Source organism: Phoca vitulina, unplaced genomic scaffold, assembly GCF_004348235.1.
Source record: "Phoca vitulina isolate PV1807 unplaced genomic scaffold, GSC_HSeal_1.0 scaffold5, whole genome shotgun sequence".
NCBI classification, from domain to species: Eukaryota; Metazoa; Chordata; class Mammalia; order Carnivora; family Phocidae; genus Phoca; species Phoca vitulina.
Window position 1 is genome coordinate 78431036 of NW_022589708.1, and position 12925 is coordinate 78443960.

Sequence of the window (12925 nt, forward strand, 5' to 3'; positions counted from 1 at the left end):
TATCAATATTTGTTCAGATTTATTCACATAATCAATTTCTTTGTCCATAGTCCTTTGCATTCAAGGCTTTCCTTCTGGGATCACTTTCCTTCTTGGAGTATATCCTTCAGAATTTCCTAAAGGAAGAGTGTTTCAGTAATAAGAGTTTTTATTTGGTTTTTATTTGCAGGAACATGTCATCAATTACATTTTAATCCTTGAAAGGTGTTTCCTGGATCTACATTTCTAAGTTAATAGTTATTTTCTGTCAGTACTCTGAGAACAGTACTACTGTTTTCTCTCTAGTCTGGTTTCTCCTTGCTTTAAGAAATCACTTTCAATCTGTTACTTTGTTGAAGGTAATCTATCTTTCTTTGGCTGTTTTTCAGATCTCTTTAATTTTTGAATTGAAGTCTTCAGTTTCACTGTAGTATCAGTAATATAATTTTTTTTCTTTTTTATTGTTTGGATTCATTGAGCTTTCTGACTTTGAGTTTTAGTGTTTCTCATAAATTTTGGAATTTACTTATCAATTTGGAATACTTCCTGCCATTATTTTTTGAATCTTTATTTTTCCCATCCTTACTGGATGCTGTGTCAGTCAAGATCCTGGCAATGGAACACTCAAAGAGGTCATTGAAAAGAGTTAGTGAAGAGGCTGTTGACAGAGGTTGTGGAGGGGTAAGGTGTAAGGGAACTGCAGTGGATGGGGAAGCCTTTGTTGGGGCCTGAATCTGCAGGGAGGGAGAGTGAAGAGTTTGAGAGAGTTGCAGCTGTAGGAGAGAATAGCCTGACAGGAGCTGTGGCTTTTGGTGGAGAAAAGGTGCCACTGGAGCTGGGGGAAGAGGGTGAGGAAGCCTGGATGATATGGTTTCTATAGGTTAGTTTCCTGGGGCTCTAACCTTCACTTTGTCCTCCAAGACTTTTAATGTTTGTGCCTTTCCTCATTCTGAATAATTTTTTGTATCTGTTTTCAATTTTTTCCTCAGTGTGTCTAATGTGCCTTTTAATCTATCCATTAAGTTTTTAACATTTTTTGGGGCATTTTAATATACAATAAAATTCACAAATCTTGGGTGGCTAGTTTGACGAGTTTGGGTAGTTGTATATACCCCTGTAACTACCATCTAAGCAAGATATATGTTTATAAATATTTAAATTTCTCTTGTTATGTTGTTCCTAAGAGAGCTGTTGTGTTATCTTGCTCCTTAATTTAACGTTTTTGAGTACTTTCACAGAGTTGTACAGCCATCACCACTATCTCCAGAATTTGTCCATTATCCCAAACTGAAACCCTGTACTCATTAAATAATAATTCCCTATTTCTCCCCACCCCCCACCCCAGGCAACCACTATTCTGCTTTCTTTCTCTATGAGTTTAACTATTTTAGATACCTTATATAAGTGGAATTACATGGCATTTTTCTTATTTCTTGCTTATTTCACGTAGCAAATTGTTTCCAAGATTCATTCCTGTTGTAGCATGTATCAAAAATTCATTCCTTTTTAAGGCTGAATATATGCCATTATATGTGTATATTTATTACCTTTTGTTTATTTATTGATCCATCAGTGGACATGTGGTTGTTTCCACCTTTCGGCTTTTGGGAGTAATACTGCTATGGACATTGGTGTATGGTCTGTTTAAGCCCTGCTTTTAATTCTTTTGAGTACGTACCTAGAGGTGGAATGCTGTCTTGCGTGGTAATATTTTTTTGAGGAACTGCCATACTGTCTTTCATAGTGGCTGCATTAAAAAAAAACAAAAAAAAAACAAAAAAAACCAAAAAAACCTACATGTTTTACATTCCTACCAGTAATGGTTCCAGTTTCTCCATATCTTTGCCAACAACTGTTACTTGCTTTTCTTCTTTCTTTCTTTCTTTCTCTCTTTCTCTTTCTTTTTTTTTAAGATTTTTATTTATTCATTTGAGACAGAGAGATAGAGAGAGAGAACATAAGCAGGAGGAGAGGCAGAGGGAGAGGGAGAAGCAGACTCCCCACTGAGCGGGGAGCCCAACATGGGGCTCAATCCCAGGACCTGGAGATCATGACCTGAGCAGAAGGCAGATGCTTAACCATCTGTGCCACCCAGGCTCCCCTCTCTCTTTCTTTCTTTCTTGGTCATTCTCCTAGATGTAAAGTAGAATCTCATTGTAGTTTTGATTTGCATTTCCCTAATGATGAGTGAGGTTGGAATCTGTGCTTACTGGCCGTTTGTATGTCTTCTTTGGAGAAATGTATATTCAAGGGCTGCCTGGGTAGCTCAGTCAGTTAAGCATCTGCCTTCCACTCAGGTCATGATCTCGGGGTCCTCAGATGGAACCCCGCGTCAGGCCCTCTGCTCAGCAGGGAGTCTGCTTCTCCCTCTCCCTCTGTGCTTTTTCTCCCTCTCTCAAGTAAATAAAATCTTAAAAAAAAAAAATGTGGGGCGCCTGGGTGGCTCAGTTGGTTAAGCGACTGCCTTCGGCTTGGGTCATGATCCCGGAGTCCTGGGATTGAGCCCCACGTCGGGCTCCCCACGCAGCGGGGAGCCTGCTTCTCCCTCTGCCTGCTCCTCCCCCTGCTTGTGCTCACTCTGTCAAATAAATAAAATCTTTCCAAAAAAAATGTATATTCAAGTCCTTTGCCTATTTTTAAATTGGGTTCTTTGTTTTTCTGTTGTTGAGTTTTAGGAATTCTTTATAGATTCTGACTATTACTCCCTTATCAGATATGTGATTGGTACAAAATTTTTCCCATTCTGTGAATTGATTTTTTGTTCTGTTGATAATGTCATTTGATATGCAAAGGTTTTATTTTTGATAAGGTTTGCATCATACAGTTTTAAGTTCTTTTAAACATTTTTGTACTCTGTTTCTGAACGTTTCCAATATTTATGAGTTTTGTTGGTTTGATTCTTTAATTTGTTATTCTGCAGAGTCATGGTGACATGTTTCCTCATGTGTTTAAAAGTTTTTGAGTATTAGCTCTTAGAAGTGTTTCTGGAGAAGTCTGAAACCTGGATTATGGTGCATTACTCCAAGTGTCTTAGGTGCATGACCAACACAGGACTACTTTAAGTTTATTGGCTTGAAATTTTGGGGCCACATGGGTCCTGTTGAAATGAAGCAGGAAACTTATTTAGAAGGCTTGTTCATGGTTATCAAGTTGTCTGAAGTAATTTTCTTCTTTTACCTATTATTAAGATCCAGACTAGCAAGTTTCTTTCTCCCTCTCTTCCTTCTTCCCTCTCTGTTTTTCTTTTTGTTTTTTAATGGTTTACCCTTACTCTGAGGATCCCAGTTTTATGTGGAGGGATGTCCTGTTAGTCCCCATCTTAGGAGGTTCCTGATTATATCTTGTGACTTTACCTTTGGGCAGCTGTCAGAATGGAAACTCAAAGTCACCTGGGATTGGCAAATGTCTCTAGGGTAAGTGCATAAGTGGCATCTTTCATCTTCGGATCCCTGCTTTGGTTACCTTTTAGCTTCTGAGGATTTCTTAATTTCTTGTAAGCTCAGCAATACATTAAAAAATGTAGAAATATTTTATCCACCATTTTTATTTGGTTTTAGCCAAAGAGTTCAGAGTATCTTGAACCGTCAGGAACGGAAGTTCCCTCATTTTAAAAATGCAATGTTTCAAATAAATAGAGAAGTATGTAGAACAATGTAAATCATAACCGTGTACTCATCTCCTGGGTTAACAAATGTTAATATAGCCATTTTACATATAATTTTAAAAATAATCTATCGCAGATAAAATTGAAGCCTCCTTTGAGTCCCTTTTAGATACCATTCTCCAGCCTCTGCTTCTTCATCCCCAAAGATAACCATAATTTTAAAATTGTTTGTCCTTACCTTCCATGTTTTTACACTTTGCCCACAAAGGAAAATAAAAACTACCATACTTTAGAGTTTTTGAAATTTTATATAGATGATATATTGTATATATTCTGTCATTTGCTTTCTTCATTCAGAGTAACTTTCAGAGTTTATCCACTTTGGTAAATAGAGCTCCAGTTCACTCTTACCTGCCTTATAAACCATTATATGACAGTATTATAAAGTATTTCCTGTTGATGTAATTCAAATTGTTACTCTTTTTTTGTTATGATAGTGCGGAAGGAACGTCTTTGTTGACATTCTATGTGTGTGGGAGAGGTTCTCTAGGGAATAAATGCTTAGGAATGAATTTTTGCATACCTTGCTGTTCAGGGCCACCAACTTTTTCTAGGTAATTCTAAAATCCAAATGAATGTTCCATTTTAGATTATCATAAGTTTATAACTATGTACAGTACTCCCAAACTTCCAAGCTCTTGTTTTTGTACTATTTTTTTAATCTGCATCATTTTACATTCCCCCTCAGAAATAATAGCTTGTTGTTTTAATTTGCATTTCAGTGGTTACTAGTGAGGTTGAGTATGTTCTTATGTTTATTAGCCATGTTTGCTCTCTTCTCTGTGATATATCTGGCCTCTTGTTCATTGGCCACTTTTCTATTGCGTTGTGTAATTGTTTGGATTGGATTAGGCAGCATGTAACGGAAAACTCCAATATCAAGACAACTGATAACCATGAACAAGCCTTCAAATAAGTTTCCTGCTTCATGTCATGTCTTTTAAAAAAGGATTATTTTTGGGGGGCGCCTGGGTGGCTCAGTTGGTTAAGCGACTGCCTTCGGCTCAGGTCATGATCCTGGAGTCCCGGGATAGAGTCCCGCATCAGGCTCCCTGCTCAGCAGGGAGTCTGCTTCTCCCTCTGACCCTCCCCCCCTCTCATGCTCTCTCTATCTCATTCTCTCTCTCAAATAAATAAATAAAATCTTTAAAAAAAAAAAAGGATTATTTTTTCTCACATAAAGTGTGGAGTTAAAGTGATCTGAGGATGGTCTAGTGGCTCCAGGATAGCATCAGGGGCTCATGCTGCTGCTGCTGCTGTTTTTTTCTTTTTCTTTCTATTTCTGTATTTATAATTCTTAGCTGATGTCTCCCATCTTCTAGGTCGTCTTGTGGTCTAAGATGATTAGTAGAACTACAGCCACCATATCCATTTCCGGGGGGCAGGAAAGAAGATCCACAGACAAAAGAAAATATGCTTTCAGCTGAATCAGCTCCCTTTAGGAAGTCCTACCCCAAGCTTTGTTTACATCTTATTGGCATAACTTGTCCTGGCAGGGCACTGGGAAATGTTACCTAGCTGGGCGCAGTGCTATATATTCGAGTTCTTTACCAAGGAAGAGGAGGAGTGACTATTGAGGAGGTAGCTGTCAGTTTCTGCTATAAGTTGTCTTCTGTGGGAGTTTTTATGTTCTGAATACTAGTCCTTTGTTAATTATATTCAGCACTGTTATTGTCTTCTGATCTATGACTAGTCTTTCACATACAGTTAATGTTTAGAAGGTTATAATTTTAACGGTCGAATTTATTAATTTTTAAAAAGATTTATGCGTTTTATAAAGTTTAAAATAATCCTTCCCTACTCTGACATATTCTCCTATGTTTTCTTTTTTATTTTTTTTTAAGATTTTATTTATTTATTTTAGAGAGGGAGAGAGCACGAGCAGGAACGCAGAGGGAGAGGGAGAGAGAATCTCAAGCAGACTCCATGGGAGCCTGAGGCGCGGGGCTCAATCGCACAACCCTGAGATCATTACCCAAGCCAAAACCAAAAATACACCCAACCAACTGTGCCACCCAGCGCCCCTCTCCTATGGTTTCTTTTTATGTTTTGTCATTAGTTTTTTAAAGTTTTGCTTTTCATTTTAAATCTTAAATCCACCTAGAATTTATTACTGTGTATGGTATGAGTAAATACCTGATCTTTTGTTTTTGCTTATAAGTAGCCAACTTTCCTGTGCCATTTATTGTATAGTCTAGCCTTTCCTCACTAATTTGTCATATGTCATGGGTCTGTTTCTGGGAATTCTCTGCTCCCGTGTTTGTTTTTTCCTACTCAACTACTATTTTTAAAAATTATTATAATGCCTTTATAAGTGTTCATATTTGGTTGTATAAGACTGCCTTGTGTTTTTTTTTAAGTTTTTATTTAAATTCCAGTTAACGTACAGTGTAATATTTTAGGTGTACAGTTTAGTATTATAGTACTTCATACAACACCTGGTGCTCATCACAAGTGCTCTCCCTAGTCCCCATCACCTATTTCACCCATCCTCCCATCCTCCTTTCTTATTCTTTCCCCACATTTTAAATAGTTTTTTTGAACCTCAAAGTGTTACTTATTTATTTACTTCTTACCTATAATATTTTGTTAGTTTCAGGTATACAATATAATGACTCAGTATTTGTATTGTGAAATGATCACAATTAATTAATACCTGTCACCATACATACCTACTAAATCTTTTTCTCATGATGAGAACTTTTAAGATCTACTCTCTTAGTAACTTTCAAATATGCAATACAATATTATTATAGTTACCATTGTATACATAGCATCCCCATGACTTATTTATTTTATAACTGGAAGTTTGTACCTTTGACCCCCTTCACCCATTTCATCCTCCTCTTCCTCACAGCCACCAATCTGTTCTCCATATCTACAAAGAGCTGTTTTTTGTTAGATTCCACATATAAGTGAGATCTTTCTCTATAAGTAAATATTTTTCTCTGTCTCGTTTATTTCACTTAGGCATACTGCTGTGAAGGTTCTTTTTTCCTAGTTAATTTGATTCTTTTTGGCCTTTTTCTTACATGTTTTGGGATCACCTTGTCATATTCTGAGATGAACCATAAGGTTCATTGGGATTTAAATTGGAGTTGTATTAATTATTGTAGGTTAATATGGGGAGACCCATATGTGTATCTTTTTTTTTTTAAGATTTTATTTGTTTATTTGACAGAGAGAGTGAGAGAAGGAACACAAGCAGGGGGAGTGGAAGAGGGAGAAGCAGGCTTCCCGCAGAGCTGGGAGCCTGATGTGGGGCTCGATCCCAGGACCCTGGGACCATGACCCAAGCCGAAGGCAGACGCTTAACCGACTTGAGCCACCCAGGCGCTCGGACCCATATGTGTATTTTTAACTGCAGTTCTCTTACCAATTATGAGATGCATTCATTAGCATCATTAGATGGGAACCCTGACTTGCCTGAAGGTATCCTTGCCTGGGAGTTTCCCAACTACTATGCTACAGAGATGGGATTAGAAACCTGGTCATTTTGTTTCAGTATCCCATTTTTTTTTTTTTAAAGATTTTATTTATTTATTTGAGAGAGAGAATGAGAGAGAGAGAGCACATGAGAAGGGGGAGGGTCAAAGGGAGAAGCAGACTCCCTGCTGAGCAGGGAGCCCAATGCGGGACTCGATCCTGGGACTCCAGGATCATGACCTGAGCTGAAGGCAGTCGCTTAACCAACTGAGCCACCCAGGCGCCCAGTATCCCATTCTTTTAATTAAAGGGGACTGTAAGATTGTTTAAAAGGATTTTTAAGGTAGGGTAAACCTGTTTGTAAGCAGAAAGCAGGGTGCCATTGCTTAGTATAACTAAGATAAAGAAGTGAGAAGAGATGAGGGAGGAAATGAGGTGATATGTGAGTGGGGAGCCAGTGCGGCAGGAATGGGAGGAGGATTTAGATTTCAGAAAGTAGAGGGGGAGGGAATATTTTGTTAAGAAGTTGGAAGAAGGTGATAGGAGAATAGTCCTTTTGAAAAGGAAGATACATAAAGGAGCTAATTATACAGGAAGGCTTTCACTTTGGGAAAGAAGAAGTAAGGTCATTTTCTGAGAGATTGGAGTACTGGGTATCATGAGATGAGAGGTTTGAGAGAAAAATAGATTTGAAAGGACAGCTTTTGGGAATGTGCTAGGAAATCACAAGAGATTAATTAGGGCACATCTCTCAAATTTGTTTAGCTGGAAAGGTCCAGTATCTGGAATTTACTCTTTGTGGAGTGCTGTGAAATATTGGTATGATACATTTAAAGTAATAAAGTATATCATTATGTGTTATGGATTTAAATTTAGGTAGGAGCAATGGTAAGTTCCAAAGGCTGAAGAAAAGATTATAGAGAGAAAACTAAAAATTGAATAAATTCTTAACTTAAAGTCTTCAGTGAATGAATGAAAAACTACCAGTAAATATGTTTTTAGGTAGTACATCTGTGATTTTCTAATTTGAACATTAAGCCATGCTCTCTCTCTAAAAAATGAGAGTGCAATTAGAGCTAAGAAAATTCTTATTATGAGCTCTATGGCATGACTTCCAGTTTTGTTTTCTACTTTTGTAGCTTGTTTCCTATCTACAAGTTGTGCCTGATTTTTCGATCTGACTTTGATCTTTTTTTTTTCATGGTCCAGTAAATAATAATGTTTATAGTAAGCCAAGAATATTATTCAGATTTCTCTACTAGCTATCTGACAGAAACTAGTCTCAGCTGTATCTCCTCATTAGTACTAAAAGAGAGTCAAATCATGGGCTTTGATGTCACACAGACTTAAGATGAAATTCTGGTTATGATATTTATTGTGATCTTGGGCATGTGACAATCTGTGAATTTAAGTTTCTCCATATGTAAAAGAGGAAATAATTCGTACAGGGATGTTGCTGTGATTAAATGAGAGAGTGTATGTAACTTAGCACTCTGCATGAGGAATAATTGGTGCTATTATGGTTAACCTTAATAAAAGTTATTTTAGCTGCCCAGGGAAAGAAAGATTCTAAAGGTCTCATAGGATTTAGCAAGTGGGGTTTCTGGCTTTTTGAGGACAAGTTTAGCATGATAACAGAGAGACCAGAATGCAGTTAGTAGCAGAAATGATAGGCTGTCATAATTATTTGTGTGATTATTTGATTAATGTCTGTCTTTTCTAAGACTCAGAACTCTATAAGGTCAGGGGTGTTTTCCCCTATTTTTACATCCTTTACTTCTGACATGGTGCTTGAAGTATAGTAAATACTTTTTACACTCAGTAAATACTTTTTGAGTAGAAATTATTTAGGTACTTTGGTTCTCCCAACCCCCCCCCCCCAAAAATACCCTCATATTAAATATGTCATTTAATCCATCTCTTAGTGTATTTTGAGTTCTAGCTTCAGATGCCCTTGGCTGTGTGTTACCAACGGTGTTTTCTCAGGATTTTTTATAAATTGAAGGTGGCCCGGATATGGTGTAGGCTGGGCCAGAAACACCAGTATATTGAGTTAGGAATTTGTGAGCTTCAGGTTTCCTGCTAGTGTGACTCTTTAGAAAAACCTCTCAATTTTTCTCTGACGTTTCTTTTGTTTTCCTGAAGATACCTGGAATTGCTCATCTGCTGTTTCCTCTTACCATTACTGTACTCTGTTACCACCTACTATTTCTTCCAGCTCTTCTGATTTCATTTGACTCCACCTCTGAAGTGTGAGCTTTTTTAAAGCTTTTACTACTAGTGACAATGAAAGAACATAAACTGACAATACAAAAAGATTCTTTTACTATTATTATTTCTTTACTGAAACTTTACAAACTATGTAAAACACTCTAATGTCGGTATTGGGTGCTAGAGGAGGACTTTTAGAGGGAATTTACTTCCTTTCTACCCCCAAGCTTTAAACATGGTGAGTCTTATGTGGTACTGAGCCACCTAAGTGTAGTTTCTGTTAAAGAGTTAGGGCCCTAGGGTCAGTTTCCAACTCTGTTTTCTATTTGACCTTGAGCAAATTGATTACTCCATTCCTCAGTTTCCTCATCTGTAAAATGGGGATAATAATAGTTTCTTCCTCATAAGGTTATTAGGATTAATGAGATTATATATCTGCGTGCCCATCCATCTATTGAAAATAATGCCTTGCAATGCTAAGTACTTAGTAACTGTTAGTTATTGTGTTGCCTCTCCTTTTGGTATGTGCAAGGCTCTAGGAATTTAGAGATGAGTAAAATAAAGCTTCTGGTGTCAGAAAAGTCAGAGAAAAGGAAACAGGGGCAAGCAAATACTTGCAGTACATTGTGGTAAGTTGGGTAGTAGAGATACGTAGTGTATCCTACAAGGTGAGATAGAGACATCATTTGTGTTCAGGCTGACTGGGGAAAGGTCACGAAAAACTGATGAAGGAGAGACTGAAGCAGAATTCGAAGGATGAGTTCTGGTTTCTGAAGAGGAAGGAGTTTGACAGGTGGAGGTTCTATAGGTCATACTATCTAGGGACTTTGGAGGGAAAAATGCATATTTTTTGTTTAAGCTCCCTGCCTCCTAAATCTCTGGGGGCTGGGAATCTCTTTTGTGGTTTTTTGTATTGTTTTGTTTTTAACAAAAAAGCTCAGGACTCACTGATGCAACCATTGCCAAGTCATTTTCTTTTTTTTTTCTTTTTTTTTTAAAGATTTTATTTATTTATTTGAGAGAGTGAGAGAGAGCATGAGAGGGGAGAGGGTCAGAGAGAGAAGCAGACTCCCCACTGAGCGGGGGAGCCCAATGTGGGGCTCGATCCTGGGACTCCAGGATCATGACCTGAGCTGAAGGCAGTCGCTTAACCAACTGAGCCACCCAGGCGCCCCTGCCAAGTCATTTTCAAAAAGAATTAAAAGTTTTGGGTTTTGGGAAACTAAAGTGAATACCATATTGCCATTCAATGAATCAGTTGATGATTTTATTGTTTGTATGATAATGTTCAACCAGGTGGTTAAGATAAACCGACTTTTAGATTATACTTCATTACTTAGGAAATCTTAATATTTTATAAATTAAATATCATTCTATCATGGTTAAGTTATATTGAGACCTGTACTTTATTAAGTATGTGGATATTAGGGTGTGTAAAAATCATTAGCTTTAGGAACTATTTTTGTTTGTAGGATAACAGGCATGATTATTTGCAAAATTATATATATATACTGCTTTTCAAGGGTGACGAGAAGAATGTTTAAATCAGAATTACCTGGGCAATCCATAGTTGTCAATTTGTATTCATAGCAGTATAACATGTTGCAGTAGTGGTTACTAATATGCTGTATTTGGGGTATATTCAGCAGATATTAATGATGAAATATCTTGTAAAAACACAGATTTGTTGAATTAAAAAAATGGTGAGAATGAAGAATTTACAAATGGAAGGACAAAATATTTATATTTAGCGTAGTTAGCTTTCACAGTATTTTATTATAAAGCCTTTTTCAAAAAACATATTAAGAAGAATTTAACGCTTTTTTTTTTTTTTTTTTAAGATTTTTTTATTTATTTGACAGAGAGAGACACAGAGAGAGAGGGAACACAAGCAGGGGGAGTGGGAGAGGAAGCAGCAGGCTTCCTGCCAAGCGGGGAGCCCGATGTGGGGCTCGGTCCCAGGACTCTGGGATCGTGACCTGAGCCGAAGGGAGACGCCCGACGACTGAGCCACCCAGGCGCCCCTAACACAGTTCCTTAATGAAAATATTTTCATTTTTATCTAGAGAGCTATAGAGGGTGCTGTATCATTAGGAATAGTATCTGAACTGGTTTTAGCTAATTAGGCCAGACTATCGAAGTTGGTTAATTTCTCTTGGATATACATTTTTGCTCACTATTTTAACTAAAATTATAGTGACTAATGTTGCATAACTGATATACTTTATAGTTTATAATAATGATGTAACATACTTTGTTGCAAAATGTTTTTTATCAGGGTGCCTGGGTGGATCAGTTGTTGGGCGTCTGCCTTTGGCTCAGGTCATGATCCCAGGTTCCTGGGATCCAGCCCCGCATTGGGCTCCCTGCTCAGCGGGAAGCCTGCTTCTCCTTCTCCCACTCTCCCTGCTGTGTTCCCTCTCTCGCTGTCTCTCTCTCTGTCAAATAAATAAATGAAATCTTTAAAAAAATGTTTTTTATCTTCCAGATTGTTTGAGTATAGTTGAAATTTTGGTCTCCCCATTTCATATTGGTTACAGTAGCAAAGGTTTATTTTCCTACCATCTACCCTGACTCTCCCCTCCCAAATTGAGAATTCTGATAATTTAATTGGTAGGCTTACGTAAGCAATCTCTTCTCTTCAGATGGGTGCCAATGAGTCAAAGATTACCAAGCCATATAATGAGAATATATATTTTAGGTTCAGAAAGAGTATTATCTTTAGAAGGAAAGATTGTTAGAACAAAATGGAATTTAAAAACCTGGCAGACTATAGAAGTTGTTTTTGGTAAGCCAGAAGTCTGGCTTTTCTGCTGACTAATTTATTATTCAGATAGGAGTTTTGTAAATTCTAAACTTCACTGTTCCCTAATTTTTCTGGTTTAATGGTGATTTTAGAAAACTTGAGGTAGAATTATCTGGTAATAACTTTTATTTTAAAGGATTGCTGTTAGAAAACAATTTTTAGTAACTTTGGATTCAGTTTCACCAGTGCTGAAGAATGAGAGATTATTAGAACTTGATGAAGTGATATATTTTGGAATAAAAAGCAATAAGTTAGCTATTTTTAAAAGATAAGGAAAATGTTAGGTAAGTATCTTCTAAAATGTAGGCAACTTTAAAGGGTTCTCACCCAAACTTTGTCAGGAATTTCTTCCTCTTTCCTGAAACCATATTTTAAATATTTATTACGAAGTTTTATACTGTAGTTTCTTTAAAATAACAAGCAGGAATTTGTCCTCCCATTACCCCCCCCCCCAAAGTGAAAGTATTTTCTCTTGTTGTGGGTTAAAGGTTTGCTATTGTTCAAGCTTTCTTATTAAACAAGTGTACTCTGTTTTTTTGTTTTGTTTTGCTTTTGTTTTTTTTAACTCTCAAGGCACCACCTTCCATGGTTAATAATGAACAACGCCAGCATGCAGAGCACATATTCTTATCATTTAGGAAATCAAAATCACCATTTGCGGTTTGCAAGCATATTTTGGGTAAGTATTCACTTTATAAAAATATTTTTGCAGAATCAAATCTCGTTTTTCTATCTCTTAAATGTTAGATATTTTAAGTTCCTTTTAAAACAAGCAGGTTTGTATAGTTATAATTTTCCATTAGTAATCACTCTATTGAAGTGGCTTTAAAGATATTCCA

At 37.0% G+C, this 12925-nt stretch overlaps 1 protein-coding gene across 4 annotated transcripts in view; it reads left to right on the forward strand.

Moving 5' to 3' along the window:
- Window positions 1-12925, forward strand: part of XPO4 (exportin 4) — a 117332-nt gene that overhangs the window by 17096 nt on the left and 87311 nt on the right. For 2 of the 4 annotated variants that reach the window (XM_032403375.1, XM_032403371.1), the window contains one exon: window positions 12660-12765. In XM_032403375.1, the coding sequence (XP_032259266.1) occupies window positions 12672-12765 (94 nt within the window). In that variant the 5' untranslated portion in view covers window positions 12660-12671. Of the gene's footprint in view, window positions 1-12659; window positions 12766-12925 lie in introns of those variants that run through there. The other 2 variants (XM_032403373.1, XM_032403374.1) reach the window with 2 other exon arrangements.